At 45.6% G+C, this 24,082-nt stretch overlaps 1 protein-coding gene across 3 annotated transcripts in view; it reads left to right on the top strand.

The window, feature by feature from the left end:
- Window positions 1-20,500, top strand: part of supt3h (SPT3 homolog, SAGA and STAGA complex component) — an 88,770-nt gene extending 68,270 nt beyond the window's left edge. For 2 of the 3 annotated variants that reach the window (XM_076299331.1, XM_076299332.1), the window contains exons 7-12: window positions 2,386-2,461; window positions 3,631-3,743; window positions 4,049-4,159; window positions 5,309-5,482; window positions 7,278-7,388; window positions 19,788-20,500. In XM_076299331.1, the coding sequence (XP_076155446.1) occupies window positions 2,386-2,461; window positions 3,631-3,743; window positions 4,049-4,159; window positions 5,309-5,482; window positions 7,278-7,388; window positions 19,788-19,829 (627 nt within the window). In that variant the 3' untranslated portion in view covers window positions 19,830-20,500. The remainder of the gene's footprint in view (window positions 1-2,385; window positions 2,462-3,630; window positions 3,744-4,048; window positions 4,160-5,308; window positions 5,483-7,277; window positions 7,389-19,787) is intronic. The other variant, XM_076299330.1, reaches the window with a different exon arrangement.
- Window positions 20,501-24,082: the final 3,582 nt, after the last annotated feature.

The following is a 24,082-nucleotide window of genomic DNA, read 5'->3' as shown; positions in this document are numbered from 1 at the left end:
ACTGGCATTAAGCAAGAGCATTTACAAGCCAAATCAAATATTTGCCGATGTCCCTCAGTATGGGCCGCAGCCTCAGTTGTGGCTGTAATTTAGCTATTAGCAGGTTGGTCAGAGTTTTCATTTAATCAACCCCCCCCCCAAATATAGCATTCATCTGGAGGAAAAAAAATCCGCCCCCCCTCACACACACACCGTCTCACTTCAGTCAGTAAGCCACAGTCATAACATTTCTCCTGTCTCAGCCAGCCCGGTTGACAAGAGTTATTTAAGTTCAGCGGCTCCAGTCGCGTATCGCTCACAGCCCAATTTGGACCAGAACCCAGACACGAAGGCTGCTGCGAATTCCCCCTCCGCACACCAAACTCCGCTCGGCTCTTAACGACACTAATAGAAATCACAGCTCCAGAGGCTGTGTGCAGCCCTGCGCGCAGACAGGGAGCGGCGGGTTTTCGGCATCATTAATATGTATTTTCAGAGATGGAATTTCCAACGACTGCCAGCTAACTAAATAAAAAGACTCCGGTTGGTTTGGGTGGCCTGAAAGTGATCCAGCAAAGCCTCGCGTTTGGGCACGGTGCCCCGGACTCGTTGTCAGACTGTCCTAAGACCTCCAGAGGAGATAGAGTGCGGCGCCTCTCTCACAGGCCCACTTACCCAACCTGAGGCTCCGAGACGGATCGCTCTCCAGCCTATTAAAAGACATTAGCAGCACGTAGGTTTTGAGCTGGAGAAAAAAAAAGCTGTAAACCTTGAGCGGGATTTTACAACCTGCACCCCACTAGAACGCACAAATTTATTGTTTGCTGAACTCTCTAAAGGTATTACATTGGACCAAGTGTAGGAAACGTCTAATTACAGGTTCTGACCTGCGACTTAACACCATCTGCTATAAATCCAGGCTGAATGCATTTTGCTGGCTATTAAGAGGGTCCGTAACAGCCTGCTGGCCCCTGTCCGTGGATAGACAGTGTTTCCTTGTCAGAGTAGGTCTGGACACGTGACGGAGGGCTCTTGGATACTGAAGTCTTGTGGAGTATTTTGCAAGTGGTAGACCTGACCTTTGACCTCTAACTACTGTAGAGGACCTGCAGTTCAGCTGCCGTGGCTCCTGGCCAGATTTGACAGAACACCATTACACATTGATGGAGGAGATTGAGATAAAACAAACAAGAATTAAATGAATAACGCTATTGTGCAATCACCTCAATCACATCATTTTCTTAGCTTTTTTTTTCGTGAGCAAACACTAGTGAGATTGTTCATCATGATGTAGGATAATTGCATCGCTGGTAACGTATGCAGGGAGAACATTTCTCCGCATTGATCACACTGGCCCCTTAAGATGTAACACAATCTTTGGATTATGCTGCCCGGCTGAAGAAAGAGATATGTTTACGCATGACAAGCGTGCCATTTGTTTCATTAGACCGTCGTTATTACACGGTACGCCAGGGTCGTCTCTGCTTCCAGGATTCCAAATCGCATTAAAGGCCAAGCATTTACCGTCAGTGTTTGGTTTCATAGCGCTGACGCAACAAAGGGGCGTCTTGTTGGATGAGCAGTGTGTTGCATGAGCTTGATAGGAATGCGGTCACTCCCTCGGTGAGTGAGTGTGTGTGACCTGGGCCGGGGAATCCCTGTGCCTGGGGCTCTGGGCAGCTGGAGCCAGCGAGTGGTCCTGAAACGGGCCCAGGTGTCGGCCACAGCTGTGGCCCACTCAGGATGTTTGATTCAGCAGAGTCAAGGTTATGCAACTGCAGGGCTTCTAAATTTGTACCTTGCCGAATCATTCCTTTGAAGGCACAAGTGCCGTACTTGCACTCCACCAAGGGTGATGGTTGAGTCATGGCTCCAGCTTTGATCCCAGTTGACTTTATCTTTTTTTTTTTTGCTGAGCCCATGCATTTGGCTAAGTGCTTTTTATGTGCGATTTTTCACAGAATTTTCTCTCTTAACGCTGTGCCTTCATAAAGGCCAGCGGAACATCGCTCCATCGCCTCACCCCAAAATTGTATGTTTACCTTGCTGTGGTCAGTGATGCTTGTTTTGTTTTTGCTCGTGTGTATTGGCAGTAGTGCCACAAGTAACACACTTTAGAATGAGAAGCAAAATGACACCACAATCTAAACTGCAGCTTCTTGTATTACACAAACAGAGTCTCATAAAATGATGGAACACTTGCCAGTTATTAAAAAAAAAAAAAAAAAGATAATATACATCAATAACATATTTTGTGAAATGAATCTAGCACACATATTCATTAGTTAAATATGCCCGTTATTTTCTGGATAATCTCAGTGTACCTTACAACCACAGCTATTAGGCATGCTCAGTGGCAGAACAATGCTGTACAGACAAAGTCTGTTTTTCTACCCCTCCAAACAGAGAATGGAGAGACAGACGAGAACCATGGACATGGCACAGTACTCGGAGTTCTGTGAAAGTCGACAGCTCAGCTTCTGTAAGTATTTAAGGTTTTTTTTTTTTTTTTTTTAGAAGTCTTTGTGTTACCATCATTTTTTCCCCAAATCAATTATCTAGTCATTTTTCATCAGATAAATCACTCCATAAAACATGGTTGCATTGTTTTCCTCAAGATGTTTGTGTTCAGAGTCTTTAAATATATGTGTTTTTTTGTCAATCAGATAAACTGTTTCCAAAAATAAAGACGGTTTCATTGTCATGCTCTAGTTGCTCTTGTCCACTTTCGGTGTTGGATGATAAAATGAAGCCCATAGACTTGGAAAGTAACCCAGACAATCTCCTCAATTTCTATAAACAGCAAGGGATTGTTTTTCGATGGGGTGGGCCGAATCAGAAGCATCTTTACCCAGTAAAGAGCAGAGAGAGGTTTCTTCTGTCTGTCTGTCTTTTTAAATTTTTTTTAAAAGGCCTCTTGATTGTGCACTGCGAATCCAAGCAGTGCATTTCTGAAGGCCACATTCCTACAATAATAGCATGTTGACAGGATCGTCTCCTTTACCGGCACCCCAGCCTTCTTCCTGGTAGCTGTGAGCAGGTTGTGACAGAGCCACGGTGCAGATTAATAGATCTCACTCGGCCACAGCTCCCGCACCCCTGTACTAGCCCATCTGGGAACGTGTGGACCGACACGTCTAGTTTGTGGTCTTGGATTAAGCCAGTGGTCAGTTGCCACATGTTTCCCAGACCACGTCCAGAAGTGCTTCTTCCACAAACGCAAGAAAGGAATTTGTGATTCATGTTAAATGAATTGGTGATGTGATCACCACAAGTACATGAGATAGATGTACAGAATTTAGGAAATGTTGTGTTTCGGGAAGCTTGGGCATGTGGTGGAATTTCAATTTAGTCCAACACATTTACATTTCATGTAACACTACCAACACTACCTAGACCAGAGGTTTTACTCACCTCTGGAGATGCAACATATGCCTGTGTTCCTTAAATTCTTTTTCCACATAAGTGACATTTTCTCATGATAATATATATAACCTGTAACATGATGTGCACTCTATACAAGCAAAATGACAAAAACAGACTCTTGTACTTAGTATGACCTGAAACTTCTGAAAAGTTTAAGTACTTGTGGACTGACGTGTGCGTGTCTGTGTGTGTGTGTCTGTGTCTCTAATTTCTTGACTCTTTCAGCCAAAAAGGCCTCTAAGTTTCGAGAGTGGCTTGACTGCAGCAGTCTGGACGTGAAGCCTAATGCTGTCTCCATGGAGATTCTGTCATACTTAGCCTATGAGACAGTTGCCCAGGTATGCCACAAGTCTGATTGCTTCGCTTAAGCAGAGTGATCACAGAGACTAAAGGAGACATGCTTTAACTCCCATCACTCTCATGTTCACTTAAATATAGAGTATAAAATTACCTCCAGTTCACCCACCACTTCCAGCTTCATCTCCTGGATGTTATTCTTGCCATTTTCTCCCATTCACAATCGGCACACTTTGGCTTTCACCGAGTCTCCATAGTGATGCTGAATGTCCATGTGAACTGAACGCTCATTATGGTTTGTGAGTTTTATTTATCGTTCTTTATATCTTTCTCTACCCCTCCACAGGTAGTGGACTTGGCCCTGTTAGTCAAGCAGGACATGACGCCGAAAGCCGGTGACCCGTTCAGCCACGCTATTTCTGCCACGTTCATCCAGTACCACAACTCTGCTGCCGAGGTAACCGAGCGTCAGGTTCGGTGGTCGCTGCGGTGCACAGTGGCCGGCAGTCATTATTCATCTCTCGACTTCTTTATTTGTACTAAGGCATTCAGGGTTTGGGCTTCGGGCTGGAATGTGTCACCCCAACCCGTAATCCAGATGACCAGAACCATGTTGTCCTCTCAGGTTTTCAGGTCTCCCACTATAAGTCAGCAAGTCTATATCAGTGTGTCTGTTAGAGAGCCAGTCCCCTAGAGGCTAACCAGTCCAGTCCCTGCAACTCAGGGGCTTGACCTCCGGCCAAGTGGACCTGCCAAGTTTGTGCAAGGTGGTTTTCGCGCTGCCGGATCGCTTGCACTGAAGGGGCTGAAATCTGTCCCCCCCGAAACCACCAAACCTCTGATCTCCCATCCTGGACCTGGCCAAGGCCACTCGGGCTTTGGAACTCCATGTGGTGTTTGAGTCTGGGTTGTCTTGCTCTTGCTGTTGCCTTCTGAGAGATTTTGTCATTCACAAAGCCTGGCGGCTCACGTGTTGGCTCTGTTCAGAATTAACTCACATAGGATAGCTGTAACGTACACCCTGAGGTCTTTTCAGAGCTATATTACAAGGATCACTGGACATCCACGTAGACCCCAGTTGATGCAGTTAGGCTTAGGGCGAAAATGAAGCCTATGTGATTTTCTATCATTCCACTGTGTTATCAGATGTCGGGTGTTTTGTTAGCCTTCCTATGGATACACACCAGGATATTTAGACCAGCAATGATTTCCATATAATCTTTTGGCCCTGTGTCAGAAGAATGTATGCAAACTGAAAAATAACATTAGGGCTCATGTACAGATTTCATATGTAAGAGATTGTGGACGACAAGGCATTTGGCTAGCAGAAAATAATGCATGTTTGGTTTTACCCCATCTATCAACCCCTATTGAACTTGTGTGTTTAGAAATATTTTCATGTCAATTAGTAATTATAAACTCAAACTAACCACATACTTTTCTACTGGATTGGTATTCTGTTCTGAATTATGTACGTACGTATAATAATATAATACAAGCGCATCATTCATACAATGTCAGAATGTCAACAGAATTATAATGTGTCATTTAAGGAGATGATAAATCAGCTGCATCAGCTGCCATCTTGTTTGTTTTGTTTGCACAGGTCCACTCTGGCAGGAGAGACACCGACTCTCCGGATAATACCCCCCCGTCCACCCCCAGCGGCCCCCTCACAGCTGCCCTGCAGGGCAAACTCCCCTCCTTGGCCCATGGCAATGGGGGCCTGGCCCAGGCCCAGGAGCCCAACAGCAAGACCAAGCAGAGGAAGAGGAAGAAGGTGAGTGAGCGAGTGAGCGAGCGAGCGAGCGATCGCCAGTCGCCAGGAAGCCCCAACACCCACAATCCATCTGCCTCCAGCAGCCTCACTCACCCGGGCTGGCTGGGCACGTGAGGGCTGGTGTGGTGTGTGTGTGCGGTGTGTGTGTGGTGTGTATGTGTGGTGTGTGTGTGGGTGTTGGAAGACGAACAAGCTTCACAGATGATCCCGATGATTTATGAGACAAATGCTGGGCCTTGTAAATTGAGGGATGATTGTTAAACTGACAGACCACTAGTTTAGTCCAATGATTTCACATCTAGTAGTTGTTTGTCCTTTTTAACCGTGTATCTTTGATGAATGGCAAAGTACACACATCCAGTTACTAATCCTGGAAACAAATCATTATCATAGCTGAGGATGCAAGTCAGCATATAAAGTACAAGCATGCAAACACTGAATGAGTTCAGCAGAGCACTTAAAAGACAGTTGATCTGTGGAAAGTCTGGACCTTGTTTTTCTCAGACTAAGGAATTCTCTGAAGTTCTTTCAGTATAGCCATGCATTGTTGTTTATACCATGCTTGTGCAATTTGGGAATCAATTTGGAGTTTGTTTTCTAGCGCGTTTCCTTTGTATCTCCTCTTCTCCCTGGGTGTCTCGCGTGTTCTGTTGACAAGAGTGAAAAACACTGGCCCCGACTCAGGAAATGCTTCATCAGACGCCGAGCCTTGTTTTGATCCCGGCCGCTCTTTAATCTCCCTGTGACGTGTCATGTGTGGCCGGCCGGCCCCGCACGGTCTTCCTCCTCCTCCGACTGGTGCCGTCGCCGCTTGTGCAGCATTCTGCTCGGCCTCGCTGGCTGGCTGGTCTGGAGGAGGAGGATGAGATGATAATGTGCATTAGGCCGGCGGAATTAGAACCAGGACTGAGGAAGTGTAGTGGGCAGCCCTGCCCACCACAGTCCATCACAGTGCAGCGAAGGCGTCGCACAGCCCCTGGGCTGCCCCATTGCAGAATGGCAGTGGAAACCTTGGCAAGGGCAGCTCTGTTCTAGTTCCTCATATGTTCTGCCATGTCAATTTTACTGGAGCCAGTTTATTGCAAGAATCAAAACAGGGAAGCTGTGTTTTTTTTCTTCATTTAACCCCCTCTCTCTCCCTCCCTTCCTCCTAGGAGAGATATTTAGTCAAATTGTTCCTTTCCGTCACAAGCCAAATACATTTGGCGACACAGCGCAATTACTGCAGATCACATATGGCATAGCGTAGTTAACTAACATTTACTGTCAGGCTCCTGTATATCAAATAAAGCCCCAGCAGCTCCCATGCTGAATGCACTGTACATATGATGCTTATATACAGTGTGGAAGGGCTAGCCATATGGTTCTCCTCTTTTGTCCTTGAATCCATTGTCGGCAAATATTAATTCGGGGGGTAGATGTATGCTGTGTGTGTGTGTGTGTGTGTGTGTGTGTGTGTGTGTGTGTGTGTGTGTGTGTGTGTGTGTGTGTGTGTGTGTGTGTGTCTCGCACTATGTTTTTGATTTAGTAATGTTGGCTGTGTTTCTGTGTGCCCCCCTCCTCATTCTCTCTTTCTCTCTCCCTCCATCCACTCCCCTCTCTGTCCCTCTTTCTCCTCCGTCTTCCTCTCCCACCTCATTCACCCCATCCCCCCTTCCCTCTCTCTAACTCTTTCTCCCTCTATCTCTCTTTCCCTCTCTCTCTTTTTTTTTCTTGTCCACCCTCTCTCTCTCCCTCCCTCTCTCTCTCTCTCTCTCTCTCTCTCCCCCTCTCTCTCCCTCTCTTCTCGTTGCAGAGTGCAGCAGCCTGTGGCGCAGAGGCTCAGAGCAGTGCCATCCAGCCCGCCCACATCAGAGAAGCCATCAGGCGCTACAGCCACAAGATTGGCCCGCTCTCTCCGTTCTCAGTGCGTAATAACAGAGCCGTAAAAGAGTTATATTTATCATCTCCGAGCAGCTCCATTTTAAAGTGGTCAAGCTCAGAGGTATTGGAATTGTTGAGAGCAATTTGTGGTTTGTGTAATTTTCCTCATAAAAGCTGCATAATTCTACTGGAGAATTAAATAGCGCAATCGCAATCTTTTTTTTTTAAAAACATTTTTTTAATGCAAAAGCGCATCTAATGCAATGTTTTGTTTTGTCACAATTCTTGTTCTCAGGCAAGAAATACCTGTTTGTCCAACACGCACAAAGTCAGCACCAAATGTGAAATTTAATGCTGAAAGATATAATTTTCTGTCCGTTCTAGTTGTGTGGGTGTCATAAATGCTAGCTTGCGCCTGAGAAATAGCTCTTGGAGCACAAACTGAAGTCTCACAGCCAGTTTTGAGGCTTACACTATTGTGGGCAATCAGTAATTCACAGGTAATGAGCAATTTCACTCAAGACTAACATGATGAATTGAAAGCGGTCGCTGGATGAGTGATGCCTTATTTGGGTTTTGTTTGGCACCTAAAATCGATTTATGCCCTTCTTAATGCATAACAAAATATCGTTATAGCATTTTATTTATACCATGTTACTTTCCCATCATAACATGTATGCTTTACATAGTATGTCTCATATTTTATATTTATTTGCTAAAAAAAAATAATTTGAAATGAAACGAGTGGGGAAGATGTCAAAGTCAAACATAGAATAGAACATGCATAATGATGTTTGGATAAAAGCCTAGCTTGGAGCAGCTGTTCGAGAGAGGCCATTTGGTTTGTTTGGTCTGGGCTGTGTGTTGGGGAGGGATTGGGATGGGATGGAGAGGCCATGGCCGACACCATGACTGGTCACTGTGACGGAGCCCTCTGGGTTGCAGTCTTGATTGCCCCGCAGTAAACAGGAGCAGGAAATAGTTAGTCATACGGAGACGCCCTTCTAGTTTAATATAAAAAACAGGTGCTCCATGGTTTGCTAGTTTGCTAACCTATGATGATAAGTGAAGGCTTCCAGATGTTTGAGAGGGTCATTTTTGCACTGGCCTTTGATGAGACCTTCACAGCCACTGCACAGTGATCACACAGGCATGTGTGTGTGTGTGTGTGTGTGCGTGCGCATGCACACGCACACACACACCCACACATGCGCATGTGTGTGGCGCGTCATCTAATCGGTTTGGGTTTTTATTGCGACTGAGGCCATTTTGAAAACCATGATTAATTGAACCAATAAGCAATTTTCACTCTGGCCTTCTACCACATGGTTAGCCCAAAAACCCCCGAAGATAAAATTAAGAGCTTGTTCAGTAGACCAAGCCAAGCAAGCAGTGGGCTACTGACACAACTGTGCCATACCCCTGCTCCGGCCCACACGGTTGTCATCTCGTTTGCCTGTACACTGTGCAGATCAGATCCAGCTCTTGTTATGCTCGGTTGCATGTGAACACTGTTCATAGCCTGACAACTGAAGAGTTGGTTTAAAGATTTTTTTTAGCTCTGCCTGTCTTTAAAATCAAGAGAAGTCAAACTCTTTAGCCTAAATAGCTGTTTATTTACAGAGACAATCTGGAAATACTTCAGCAAAAGAATGTTAAAAGTCAAGTTACAGAGAACAATTTAGCATTAAGTCTCTTTGTGAGTGTGCAATTGAAATGTCAGACTGCTTGATTGGGCAGTGTTGTTAGTTGTGCTTGCTCGTATTACAACAGTGAAGTCATTTTGAGATTATTAAACTCCAGAATTAAATTAAGGGAGTCAAGGAGGAGGTATAGTTATTTTAGCTTTGGTTTGACATTCAATCTTTTCTATTCTTTAATACTTTTGGACATGCAGCATATGCTCATTTGAAAAGCCATGGGAATGCACTTCTCCATCTCCAAGAGTGAGTAAGATGAGTGTGATGACAAGTTGTTAAATTGTGTTTTGTAGCTCATTTATAGTTTTTTATTAGACATACTGTACATGTTTGCATTACTTTAGTAATCATCATGTACAATGGTTGAATTATGGATACTGTCAGTAGCTATGTGTGTTTATTGTAAAAGAATGCAAATATGCGAAACTCATGAAGTGTGTATCTAATAAACATGCAGCTGATCTTATCATGTAGGTAACTGAGGTTACACAAGAATTTAAGTAGGCTGTATTGGATTTCATGTACATCAACACATCCACTCCCTGATTGGCTACAGGAGTCAAGGGGTATATCGCAAAACCTCAGCCAGTCATTTACCAGAAAGGAAGTCAAAAGTGAGTCCACATTATAAATAAATACAGTCTCCCCCTTCATATCTCCTGAGTCCACTTTGGATACCTTTAACCTTTACTGGCAGTCTTGCATATTTAGAAGTTGCCGTGACTGCAGTATTTTGTACGTTACTTGTGGTTTCCTCGGGTCCCACTCTTTTTTGTCTGCGCGCGGCGTGCTTTTGTGCCAACGACAACAGCCGTGGGAGTGATGAGCCTCAGCCTTTGTTTATTGCCCCGCCGTCTCCGTATCTCGGCGTGAGGACAGACATCTCGTGCTGTGCTGCTGACATCCGCAGAACTCACTGTTTTCCGTGAGGCCTTGCCCTTCTCGATGCCTCATAAAGGCTGGCTTTAAATGGCCCGTCCCGGCCGTTTGCCTCCTTTGGCATTCCACCGCGGGCCCCTTTCGACTCGGACCTCTCGGACGGCGGCCTGGTCGGGGGGGGTCAAGGGCGACCCAGTGCTCCTCCGCTCGTTAGCTATCTCCAGGGGTCGTTAAAAGAGCGTCTGAACAATCCTTTTTTTTTTTTTTCAGCACGAGCAGAGACACCTCTTGTCTGTGGTTTTGGAGCGTGTTATTTTCGAAGGCCCTGAATAGGCCCTTTACTGAGGCGCCGTGAAGCAGAATGACTAGAGCGTCAGCTTTTAAGATCTTGTTGAAATGGGTTGATGGAAAAATATGAGGGGAAAGAAGGCGAACTCGGTCCAACCGGGCAGCATTTTATCAATACAACATCCAGAAGTGTCAGCATTTTGAGGGAGTCCTATTAAAAGTCTTGGGAGAGGCCTTACTTAAAGGGGATATAATGGATTAGAGTCAGAATGTTGTTTTGGACTGGCAGGCTGTGAGCCATGTCAGTGAAGTTACATATCTCCATAAAGTGGCATATCAAAAGGATACGCAGACACCATATACAGCCTGCAAAACATCTTGGTGTTTGTTTCCGTACTTTGCACCATAACACTTGGCAGGCCTGGGTTTTTGTCATGTCACTGTGATATGAGAGCATGATGCCATTGGACAACACAAAGCCAAGCTTTCCTGGCAGCAAAAAAAGTCCCTGATATTTCTTTCTCTCTAGATTTGTGGAAATTTCATTTTGCTTTTTTTTTCTGCATAATTTTTGTCTAGCTCCATCTGGAAGTATTTATTTTGGTGCCATGTAATCCATCTCTCGGCGTAGTAAACAGGCTGCCTATTATTTTTGAGCAAAGCTCTGGTCTTAAGCGTTTGGGAGCCGGGGCTTTCTGTAAAATCCTGGGCCTCACTTCTCTCTCTCCTCCCTCATCTCATCTCCTCTCCTCATCCCTTTCTGTCCCTCCCAGTGGCTCTCTCTCTCTCTCTCTCTCTCTCTCTCTCTTTTCTCTCCCTCTCTCACACCATCTGTATCTCTCTTCCTTGCCCCCCCCCCCTCTCTCTCTCTCTTTTTTCTCTCTAAATATTCTTTCTCCCTCTCTCACACCATCTGTATCTCTCTCTCTCTCTCTTGTCAAGTCCCTTAATATTCTTCTCTCTGTGGCCCCTGTGAGATGCTCCCTGATTTACGGTGGGTTTGTCCTGAGTGCACCGCTCCCCCTCTCCTCGTCTATAGTAAGGTGGTGTACAGTACGGTCCATTACCCCACACTCCCAGGGACACCCCCCCCCACAGGAAAAGCAGAGGAGTGCTGGGGCCTGGCAGCAACAATAACAGCTCTTAATCCTTTGCACAGAAATCTCGGAGGTGCCGCTTCGTTGTAAATCACCGGCGTCTCACCAGGTCTTCCCCTGTCACCACTGTGGACTCATAGAAACAGAATGAGATTTTTTTTTCTCTTTTTTTTTTTTTCTTGTGTCATTTTTTTGGCGAGTGACTCTTCACCATCATAGTTAACTTTGTTTTTGTTTTTTGTAGGGGAATTCCTATGTTTTTGTTGTTGTCTTTTTTTATCCCCACTTCTGAGGAAATTATTACAGTGTTGTCCAGTACGGTGTAGTCAGACAACTGCCCAAGATAAATGGAGCACCCTGTTCTGCCAAGATAAGATGACTTGCCTCTTGTTGTGCAAGAAGATATCAATTAGTGCCAAGTTGGCGTGCAACCTGGCCCTGGCTCTGTTATTTTGTGTGGCAAGGAGGAGGAACTCTGCCGTCTTCACTTGACGGCACACTTAAAACCACAGCACTCTTTTACTGCCTGCTCTGCGGGTGTGAAAACCTTCCGTCTGTCATATTCTGGTACACCAATACGACCCTGTAAATCTGAACACAAAGCCGTGGGAGTGGGTGTGGGTGTGGGGGGGGGCGGGTGATGGCGATTGGATAATACGGGGAAGAGGAGCACTGCACTGAACGGGAGAATGACACTGAGTCTGTGAGGATCATGTGAACGTGCAGCCCCGGCTCTGACAGCCAGGCAGACTAGCTGTCTCTCAGCCGCCAGGGGCAGAGCCTGGTCAGGCTGCCTGTGTGTGTGTGTGTGTGTGTGTGTGTGTGTGCGTGTGTGTGTATGCATGAGTATGGAGGATCAGCGGGTTCCAGTAGGCTCTAGGCAGAGCCGTTGATTTGTTTTGGTCTGATTGCCTGATCATCCAATTGCTTTTGTCCTTTTCACTCTTCATTCTCTCTATCTCTCTCTCTCTCTCGCTCTCTCTCTCTTTCTCTCTCTCTCGCTCTGCAGGGGTCCTGAAATTTGGGCCTTCCTTCTATCTCTACTTCTATCTCTTGTGTTTGTCTGTTTGTCTCACTCTCTCACTCCCTCTCTCTCTCTCTCTTTTTCCCCTGACACAGGCCCATCTGCTGACCTCCGCTCATGAATATGGAGAGCTTATGGCCACATCTCATTATGGTTGTGGCTAGCAGTGCTGTACTTTGCAGCGTTCATGCCAGCTCCCGCTATCTTGTCTTTATTTTGGGTTTTGCTTCAATGGTCACTTGCATTTCTCCACGTTTTCCACGTCTTCTCAAGTGTAAGGCCACGCACATCCCAAGCCAAAGTTGGATGGGTGCAGGATCCAGTATGAGAGTATCACAAGAGGATAAGAGGTGATCCGCATACCCGATAGCTTCCATTCATAATCTTTTTTAGAGCTGTGCAGCTCTTCCTCTTCCCAACAGGCCTCTTCCTCCCCCCCACCCCCCAACCCCGTTCCCCCCCCCCCCCAACCCCTCGCCCTCGTGGCTCCCAGACACCATCTCTGTCCATTCAGACACATGGCTCTTTGTTTGCCTGTGGTTCCATGGCGTGTTTATATATATGTTCGATATGTCCGAGAGAGTTTTTCAGAGTATGCTTGACCCTGTGTCCTGTGTGTGTGTTCCTTGGCCCGCGACCCCTTTCGTGCGGCGGCGGACCCAAAAAAGAAAAAATAACAACAACTGTGAAAAAAGTGCCGAGACTCTGCAGCGCGCATGGCACTGTTTGGGTTTTTATGGGCCGTTCAAGCAAAGGGTTCTGCTTTTGTTGTCCTTGCTTCGCAAAGCACTCCTCAAACATCCTGCCCCCGTCCCGAGCGTGTCCTGGTGAGTCGCTGTGGGTCTGGAAGACGAACAGGAGAGACGTGGGGAGATGGGGTGGGGGGGTGGGGTGGGGGCGCCAAGCTTCCACAGAACCCTTTCACATGGCACATTGTTTATTGCAGCCCGGGACACAAACAAAGGCTAATGTGGCGCCCTCCTCTTCTGGGCCTGCCACACTGCCTGACTGCCGAGGAGGAGAGAGGAGGAGAGCGGAGAAGGAGAAGCAGGATGACGGAGGGCCCGCGCGGCAGACAGAAACACTGGGCCCTAATGCCGAGCATGTGTGCGTCCCCTCCGGCGCGATTCGGGTAATTGGAGTGTCATTCCGCTGTGAAGAAGAGATGCTTCGTCTCTGGCTGTCGCCCGGGCCACCTCAGCTGCCACAGCCAAGCCGAGGACACCGCACAGCACTGATCAAAGATCAGCCGCACCCCCCAGCTCTCTCTCTCTCTCTCTCTCTCCCTCTCTCCCTCTCTCTCACTCAGTCATAGGGTCATCCATCCATCCCTGCTTTTACTCTCTGTTCTTGATCTTTTTCTTCTCTCGTGTTGCCGCCTCCCTGAGAGAGAGTTGCGTACTCACAGGGAGGTGGGGAACAGTGCGAGACGATCGGGTCATATGGCAGCACAAGGCCCCACCATGGAATGGATTTGGAGCGCATTGATCTGTTTATTCAGTCATGTTTTTTTAAGGCCTCGCAGAGACTGTTCGTGGAAGACTGTTTCTGATGTGGAGATACTTTGGCAGGGAGGTTGAGGTTCTATTGAGACAAAGTACAGTTACTACTGTAGTTCTCCCCTCTAGTCATTATGTTTGAATATAATGGGTTGTAACTATCTATCACTCATGTCTTCATTTGGTTTGGTTTAAAGACCAAAGACCAAACCGAGTAGAACAGAATACGCTCCCCCGTACAGTTTTATTTTTATTTGGCCAAATCACTGGCTTTGAATCTGGTGAGCAGCGAATGGTTTAAACTGAGTGGGTGTGTTGTGATAACCACCGACATGTGGTGACAGCTTTCACCATCACCACCACGGCCACCAACCCCATTTTCCTACAGGATGTGAATGACCAGGAACATGTCCTCCTAGTCCATACATGCCCCAGTTCAGATGTCTTCTGGTGTGTTTTTAGAACCAGTGGATTTAGGCTGTAAAGTCATGGGGGTGTTGGTTGTAGGAGTTCTAGAAGGTTCTCTGGGGGTATTGGGTGGAGCTCTAGAAGGTTCTCTGGGGGTATTGGTTGGAGTTCTAGAAGGTTCTCTGGGGGTATTGGGTGTAGTTCTGGAAGGTTCTCTGGGGGTGTTGGGTGTAGGAGCTCTAGAAAGTTCTCTGGGGGTATTGGGTGGTTCTAGAAGGTTGTCTGGGGGTATTGGTTGGAGTTCTAGAAGGTTCTCTGGGGGTATTGGGTGTAGTTCTGGAAGGTTCTCTGGGGGTGTTGGGTGTAGGAGCTCTAGAAGGTTGAGTGTGTACGCAGCCGCTCCTCCACCATGGTGATTCTGTCAGCTGGCAGTAGATCATCAAGGAAAGCTGGTCACACTGCCCAATACTCTACCTCTCTCTCTCTCTCTCTCTCTCTCTCTCTCTCTCTCTCTCTCTCTCTCTCTCCATGCATTGGACTCTCTTGCCCCCACTCCTTCCTCCTCCTTCTCTGGGATTTTTTTCTCGTCTTTCGTTTTTCTTGGACAGGGTCGCCTTGCGCCCCTGCCTGACTGCGAATGGCAGCAGCTGCCTTCCACCTACCACCCATGGCCAAGGCCAGGGTCCTGAACGAGGGAAAGTGTGTGTGTGTGTGTGTGGTTGAGTGTATCTGTCTCATTGTGTGTGTGTGTATGAGAGAGAGAGAGAGAGAGCTTGTGGTGCAGAGTGTAGGTGGGTGGGTGGGATGGCTGACTTAAACCTGAAGACCTCCGCGGAGTGTTTTCTAAGGGTGGGAGAGAAGGTCTTACTTAGCAGTATTCAGCCGGGTGAAGGGGATTTATGAATGAGTTGGAGGAAACCCCGCAGCACTTCATGTGCCAGTGTTCTGTAAGGATGTAAGAGTGATCGCTATCTCAGACGCCTCTGAAAGTGCCTCCATAGGGGATGGTAGACGTCACGTCAGCATATGTGCTCAAGGAGGACAATTAAGTTCAAAGACATTATTATTTAAGACCTTCATGAGCACTGGAAAGTCATTTTTTTTATTCCTATGTAAGGATGTGTGTTTTACTTGGTCCAGTCATTTTTGCATTAAAAGCTAAAATTTTGACTCCCGCCAGCTTTGACATTTTGCACTTTTTTTCTATTCTTCTACTTTTTTAGGATAGGTACCTTATTGTCTGCTTTTTCAGGTGAGAATGATAGGATAGGTACAGTACCTTATTGTCTGCGTTTTCAGGTGAGAATGATAGGATAGGTACTTTATCGTCCCTGAAGGGAAACTGTTCTTCTCATTGCCGTGACTACAGAGTAAACACTTAAGACACCATTAAACATATGCACCAGTCATATCACAGTATTAGTACTGTACTTATCCCAAGAGAAAATAGGCTAAAAAGAGACTAAGAGAGGCAGGCTAGGCTGGAGTGGTCTGATAGACAGCTGCTCCCATAGCCACCTTTTTTCCTAAATATTGTGTCTCGCCACTCTAAACGTGTGGTCCCCAGTAGCTGGCCTTATGCAAGGATGACCCTCAGGATGGCCCTCATCCTCCTCAGAGAAAGAACCTGATACGCAGCCCCAGAGAGCCGCTCGTCTTGTAAACGTCTAATTTATTTTCCTTCTCCGCTCGTGCAGTATAAATAATTAGTGCCAAAGAGGATCATGGGAAGTCAAGGCATGCTGGGTCCCTGACCTGTTAATGCAACTCCAAGGCAAAATGAAAATATATTCCCATCCAGGAAGGAGCTCCTTCCTGAGATAGATCTCGCTTACTTCCACTCTGGATTTCCACATATTAGACATTCATCAGGGGGGAAAGAAAGGGGTTTGTATTTATTTATGTTTCCTCTACCGGGCCCTCTCTCTCTCTACCTCTTTCTCTCTCTTTGCCAGCTTCCTGTAAGGTGTGTGAGTAGTGTTTTAAAACGTGATTCCTCAAGTGAGGCCTAGATGAATTTTCATGATAGCTGCAGGAGAGCAGATGGATTTGTCCTTGAGTGCTTTGCGTGTGTGCGTCGTGCGTGCGTGCGTGTGTGTGCGTGCTGGGGGGGGGGGTGGTTGGTCTGTAACACTGGGGTTGTGAATGAACTTTCCCAGCAGGAAGACTTTTGTTTTGAGACCAGTCATGATTTTATGTCAGTGGCCCTTGAGCTGTCCTCTTTTAATAGCTGTTGAGACCGATGCATTCATCATTCACGTGATTTAAGGAATCACACATGTGGCTTCAGACACAATTGCTGGGATAGCAGACATTAACTTTTATTACAGTGAAACTCCATACATTGCCCTGAACTGAATGGCCGCCAGAAGTATTCCACTCAGCAAATATATTTTAGTTTCTGCTCAAGTGAGAGCTGAGACCTGAGGCTAAGTAGTCCGACTTGTTAAGCTTAATACGCAATAAAACAGCGCCTTGTAAAGGATCATGTAGAAACTCATTGCATTACTTTTTAATCTGACGGCTATTTTCAGCGATTTCCTCATCTGATGTTTTAATAGATGGACACATTTGAAAGATATACAGACATGCCCCGTTCCTCCACAACGTAATGCATTTTGGAGAGAGAGCCTTTGATCAGAGCCAAGTGATGAATAATGCCCACCCCATCCCTGGATGATCAAAGACCTCACTAGCCTCTGGTTGGTGATTACACCTCCAGGATGCAGGCTGTGCCCTCTGACAGAGAGACTGATGCAGAGACTCGGTGGCTGGGGTTTGCTTGCGGAGCTGAGTGTTTATTTCTGCAATCACTTGTCTTTCATTTTCAAAAAAACTCTGCAAACAGGAAGTTTCATCAGCAAGCTCCAGTCCCCTGAGATTACGAGGGTCTAGTCACTACTCACGGTCTGGAATGGGCATCTAAACTTTGCTTTTCTGCCCTCTAAGAAGAGAAGCTCGCTGCTCTTTAAGAAGAGATGTTGTATGTAGCCATGTTTTGCTTGGCTTCGTATCAAATTGAGTATCACATATTGCACATCACATAACTGACCATATATATAATGGTCAGTTGTTTTAAAATGTGGTCATTTGTTTTAAAGTCAAATATATTGTAGTGAGAGATGTCAGTCTTATTTATTCTGACTATGACTGAACACATTTTCTATGTTTGAATTATATTGTAAATCCCAAAATATAGGCATACTCCTAAGGTGGAGATAGTAGTGTATCATAAGGCCTGAAGTGATTCTCTGCCCTACTGTGATTCCTGCAGGCTTGCTTTAGGGGAAATCCGGCTCCGGATCTTACTAATGTGTGTGACCGAAAACACTTGTAAAGAAGCACCAGTTAAACAAAACTTCAGTTGAAGTGAATTAAAGTGGCCGTCTGTTACAAACCGACACAGCGGTGTCGGCCCTGTAATGGATACAGGTGTCCAGGGAGGCAGAGCCCAGAGTAGCTGCCCAGTCATCCATCCAGACCCCCCTCCACCACGCACACACACGCACACACACACACATGCACACACACACACACGCACACACACACGCACACACACACACACACACACACACACACACACACACAGTTCTCTCTCCTGATTGGGGATCTGCAGAGCCCTGTGCTGATCCTTTAATTGAACCTGCAGATAATGTCAGTGTGAAACAGAAGCCTGGGCAAATCAAGGGCCGACCCCCTGGGGATCATCATGTAGGGGAAGGAAGGCCTGTCGGTAAGGTCCAGCTCTTTCCCTCAGATATTTGATTTGGGCAGACTTGGAGGAGGCCATGATTGTGTCTCCTTTACAGGATCTCTCTCTCCCTCTCTCTCTCTCCCTCCCTCTCTCTCTCTATCCCTCTCTCCCTCTCTTGCTTTAGGCCTCCCTCACTCTTGGTCCCCATGTGTTTTTTTTTTTCCACAGTGCCAGCCAGTTTGTGTTTCGGGGGCCTGTACCTCGTTTGAGGGCCCAGTCTGCCTGCCTGTCTGTCTTTTTTAAAAAAATTTAATGAAACTCTTCACTGTTTGGGCCCTGTCTCCATTGTCTTTTTTACTCTGAGAATGCCAGACAAACTGGGAAAGTGCACGATAATGAGAGACTTTTCCGGAAAAAAAGGGAAGCGTTCATCAAAAACAAATTGTATCGCATAGTAAACGCGGCCAAGCAGCAAGCATCTGGTTTGCGTTTTGGATTTCTTTTATGACGAGGAAATTAAATGACATATATAACAATGTGCCACCCCAGGAGAATTGAACAGGGGATTCAGCGGCTCTTACACCTCCTCCCTTTTCCGCTCATTCATGCATGTCACACTGTGCTTTCTGAAGCTTACAAATAGTTTCGGGGCATTATTTTGAAGCCGATCTTGACGGAGCCACTCCATCTATGGTCTTCTGTGTTGTGTGTGTGTGAGAGAGAGAGAGTGTGTGTGTGTGTGTGTGTGTGTGTGTGTGTGTGTGCGTGTGGGTGTGTGGTGTCTCTGGTTTGGAGGTCCTCCATTGGTGTAGGAAACACAGGCTGAAGGGCTCATCAGCAAAGGCTTCAATTCATCCGGAGTGGCCTTCAGACGCTGCAGTGTTTCATGCAGAGTAGCACGGCCTAACCAAATAAATGAGTTATTCACTTCTCAAGTTCCACTCTCTGCTGTTCACACTGTTGCTCCTTTGATTCATTAAAATTCATGATTCATTCATATCACACGTCTCGTTGGGATAGTCTAAGATCTCCTTCCTAAGAATTGCGTGCATGTGTGGTTTTTCCAATAGGCAGTTTGGGTTGGTTTGCTTATTTTCCCGTTTGATATCCATTTTGTATTGAATGGTTTTATATTAATATGGAAATACTACCCATAAAATTGTCCTTAGATGCTGTTGTATCTTTTAGGTTGTCAATAAATCCTTTCATCTGTTCTGAATTTTGCCCAGAGGGAATCTGTTAACAAGGCACAATGAGGGTCATATTATTTATAAAACATTTCAAATGAAGGTTAAATTTATATTTTGCGTATAAAACTCAAGATTACTGACAGGAATGACATCTGGAGTGGGTGGAGGGGTGGGGGCATCTATTTTAACCCTTATGCGTAAGCATACTCCTCTCTGCTGCAATACCCACACCCTTATTAAAATGCATAAAATGCCTCCAAGACCCCAGTCTTCCTTAAATAGATGTCCTAGCCACTTGTCAACCACACCGAAAGGAGTCTTTTTTAGGTCGAACCCTTTTCCAATACTCTGGAGTGGTCTGTGCTAGGCCACCACCAGAAAATGCCTAGATTAAACATGAAAGAGAGGGAGGGAGGAAATCTGACATTCCAGCCAGTGTTGTCTACAAAACCGGAAAACAAGGGCCTGCCTTTCGCCTCTGTGGAGCTGGAGTGCTAATTCATAGCAGATTTTCATCTCTCTCTCTCTCTCTCTCTCCCTCTCTCTCCACCTACCTCTGCCTCTCTCTCTCCATCTCCCCCCCTCTCTCCACCCACCTCTGCCTCTCTCTCTCCCCCTCTCTCTCCTTCCCTCTCTTTCCCTCTCTGTCTTTCTCTCCTCCAGAGTGCCTACCGCAGGAGTGGAATGACTTTTCTGGCCTGCTAAATCTGGAGGAGTAGGAGGAAGAGGAAGATGAGGATGATGAAGAAGAATATGTAGAGGAAGAGAGGGGGAGTGGGATGACCACCATCTGACTGTACGCGCCACTCACTCTGCCTTTTTCCATGTCTTTTTCTTGGACATTTCTCCTGTGTCAGTATGGGGCTGTTTACAAGCTCCAGGCTTTAGTTCATTTAGGAAGGAAGTGTTGCAGGCCAGAGGAGGATGACAGGGTTGCTAATGGAGTGACATGTTCAGTCTAAATACATTTTGTTTTTGTTTTTCTTACAGCTGTTTTTGTTGAAGTATTGCACCAGTTCCTTATTTACTTTTTAAAACAACTTTTTTTTTTTATAGATTGTGGTCTTTTCTCTTAATTATTATTCATGTTGTTATAAGTTTAAAGATGAACAAACATATCATTGAACTGAAATTCTTTACTGACAGTTTTCTATTGAATGCCAATTCACAATTTAATAGTTAGTTGAAGGGTTGGTTGTGACATTAATATACTCGTATGTTGTCATTCTAATTTTCAATTTATTTTCCCCAAAATACATTTAAAATCCAGTTGAATGATATTGTATTCTTCTATGAAGGAGACAAGTGTGTGTATGTGTGTAATAAATAAAGTGAACAAAAGCAGTACAAAAGCTCATATGCACATCCATTGAGCCATACATTTAAACCTGTTGAACCTGTTTATGTGTCAAACAGACACCTAATGTCACACAAAGCACCAGGCTCCCGTAATGAAAGCGGCGATGGTGATAATTAAGTCATGAGCCCTAGAGGCCCTTCTGATGCGTCTATTCATGACCTGATGTGACCCGCTGCCTAGATGGGACTGGAATTGCGTGTGTGTGTGGTTTATGTGGTATTGAACACCCGTTGCTGGCTGGTTCTCCGGGGGATTGGAAGTAGTGACACGTGTTTCAGGAGTCACAGTCATCTCCTCTGGCACAAGAGGACATCAGGAGAAACATTTATCCTTACATGGAAAAGGTTGACTTGCATCCTTCCAGTGCATAATGAAAACAATGCATGGACGGCGAGCCGAGGAAAGTGATTTCAGTTCTGATACGCTTACATTTGTTGAAGTCGGCAACCACAATATAAATAAACCCTGAAATCGTACGCCACACATTACCTCATTTTCCACAATTATTTTTCACCCGGGCTCCTGAAGTAACGCACCCTGACTTTGAGGTTTACCAACCATAGGTATCAAATAAACGCTCCCAATATTGTTTCAAAGTGCTGTGTTTGCCAATTCTATTTTTTTTTTTAATATTATATTCATCAGTGCTGAAAGCTGAATTTTATTATATTTACAGTGTCTATTGCGTATCTCAAAACTGATAACCCCTTGTAAAAATAGCTTCAGTTATGGGACAAAAAAAACACGCTGATATTGCCGTTTTTCTGAAGTACATTGCGTTTCCATGTCCAAAATACTCCATTTCCGCAGTAAAGTGCAGTGCAATCTAATTTCCCATGTCCCAAATACTGCATTCCTGTGAACAAGGAATTACTAAAAAACTGCAAACTACAGTTATTTTTTGTAAAGGACACCCTACTCCGAGTGGGGTTTAGTAGGTCAGATTTAGTATTTAAATGAGTTATATGCGTGTAAACAGTTTCTGTATGCTTGTGGCGTGACTGATGTAGGCCTATGCTATAGTACAACGTTAGCTGGTAAGTTTATTGGTCAACGACCGACCATCGCTGAGCCGCCTCGCCTCAATCACTTGATCACAATGCCCTCTGGGGGATATCCCGTGTCATGTCCACAAGTCTGCTGCCATCCTGGGAACACGCCGAGCTGCATAAGGGCAACTGAGAATGACATTTCTATCTTAACATTGTCAAGATCCCTTAGAACTAATGATGTATAGTTTTCATGTTGGGCAGCGGCGCACTAAAATTGTGGTTTTCTCAAGAGGAAGCGTGTGTCTGGTTTATTCGAGGGGAAATTGCAGAGGAAAACTTTGCTGGTGAATTGACTTTCTTTCTCCCATTGGGGCGTGTTACCTGTGGTGAAATGATTTGCTTTTCAAGCACTTGGAATTGCTTTGCTTTCTGAGACTGAGAATGATATAGGATGGCCTATACGCTGCGCCAGTGTACCATGGCACTGCTGGTCAATTGTTGTCTACCTTGTGTTATCTGTGTCTATATGCCATAACCTTGTCTAAATATTTATATTGGTATCTTGCATTTGCTGCGCTCTTCCTCTTTGAATTTCACCCTACCCAATTGGCCTTGGTGTATTGCCGCCAGGCACAACACGCATAATGTATGAGGTTTCACGCAGAAGACGTTTAACTGGCGAGACATTGTTGATGTATTGATAGAAGGAGATACACTGTGTGGACAGTGTGATATGGCTGCACACAGGACCGACGCCGAAATCGTAAATCACTCGGCAGGACGCGTCCCTCCCTCTCGAAGGAGAGCGGCCGAGATTTACGGCCGCAGAAGCGATCCCACAGCCCGACTTTTATATCCCTTTATTACCCCCCACACTTTTTTGCACTCATCCATTCACCCTCGCATGTCTGCTGGCTCGCTTCAGCTTTCTCCTTCTGACCCTTGGCACACGGAGGGACAGGGATGCTGCTGTGGAGAGCACGTCTGAGGACGTGATGCTGCCTCGAACCCATGTTAAGGAGTACCCTGCGTGCGCTCCGGTGTTTTAAATGCACTGTGCAGTAGAGGGATGGTTTATATGTGGAAAATTATGGATCTTATTTTTTATTATGAGCGTTACGAGATTTATTCAACAGATTTTCACGAAATCGTAGGCAATGACGAATGCTTTTCTTAAAAGTGACCCAGGCGCATGTCCTGTCCAAAGACATCGCGCTGGTAAGATCTTAATAAGTTGACATAAACCTTTTCTTTGTAGAATAGCATTACAGTGACCCTCACCTTACTGTTGAATGTCAGAGGAATTCATCACAGGCTTGATGTGCTGATCCACATAAATATTATTCTATCTCGTCACACACAGAAAGACAATTATGCCTTTCACACGCGCATTTTTTTTCTTTAGTTGCATTTTTTTTCTCACGTCAGTCATTTTGACATTAAAGAACGAGTTGGACTACCAGGAGCTCCGGGCCAGATGGCCCAACCGAGGATCCGCCGCGGAATACGGGTCACATGACCACACACTGACAGGCCTTTACGAGCCGTAGCCATAGGGGAGGCATCATGGGAACACACCTTGTCACAGCCTATGAGCTTTCATGGCCAGGATGCCGAGCCTGTCAGGCCATCAGTGCTATGAGTTATGGCTCACGATTGTTGGCAGGGAAAGCACAGGGGCCTATCTGAAAAAGCAATGTGTTGCTGGGGCCTAATTCTCATTCCAGATCACTGAGGATGGAGTGCCTATAGTACTGCGCTGTGTTGGAGGAAAAAGCCAAATGGGTTTGTTATTCCTCTCCTTTCCCCCAGCCATTCCAGCAGAGATTGTTAGTAGAGAAATGTGTCATTTAATATCTATATTTTCCTTATATTTGTGTCCCTTAGTGCCTTAGGCAAAATGTGCTGGTTTTCTCTTTGGCGTGAGAACATTTAGTTTGCTTTTAAAAGACAAGACAACATTTAATTAATCATTGTGAGGGGGCCTAAGTTAGTTTTTGATACACACTTTACATATTGCCTTTCACACAAACACACTGGTATTTCTCTACTCCTGTACATAGAGTGTATATTTGTACATATACATGTGCAATCAGGCACATATGGTGTGTATACGCCATCGTTCCTTTCCAAAGAAATACAATCCATTCAGGGTTGAGCCCAGTTTTGCCTCCAAACACGTCTTGGCAGTAGTCAGTGGGCAAACTGCAGCAGTCCTCTCTGGAGGCCAACCATGTTTTAGCAATAATCCTCAATAAAATGCAGTGCACAGTTGGGTAATGTGCAGAAGGATGAGGTACAATGCTTGTTTATGAATATGAAATTTTAAGCACCTGCTTTATATCAAATTATCTTTCTGCCTTCTCTCTCTCTCTCTCTCTCTCTCTGTCTGCATTCTCTTTCTTTCTCTAACCCTGTTCTGAAGCCAACCAGAAAAGCATATTCCAAAACCTGAAACATTTACAAATCAACCACAAGTGAAATTAGGTAATACCCTTTATTTAAGCTCAATAAAGCATGGCACCCCGCGCCTTCTACTGCTTTGCTGTATTTACAGTGTGGTGTGAATTAAACAACTGTTTATTATTCTTCATCTTCTGCCAAAA

The sequence above is a fragment of the Alosa pseudoharengus genome, unplaced genomic scaffold, assembly GCF_046254945.1.
Source record: "Alosa pseudoharengus isolate Yale_2024_CS ecotype anadromous, Long Island Sound unplaced genomic scaffold, YU_APseudo_1.1 YU_APseudo_1.1_scf_22, whole genome shotgun sequence".
Taxonomy (NCBI): domain Eukaryota; kingdom Metazoa; phylum Chordata; class Actinopteri; order Clupeiformes; family Clupeidae; genus Alosa; species Alosa pseudoharengus.
Note: the sequence above shows the minus strand (reverse complement) of the source record. Positions and strands in the feature narration are given on the sequence as shown.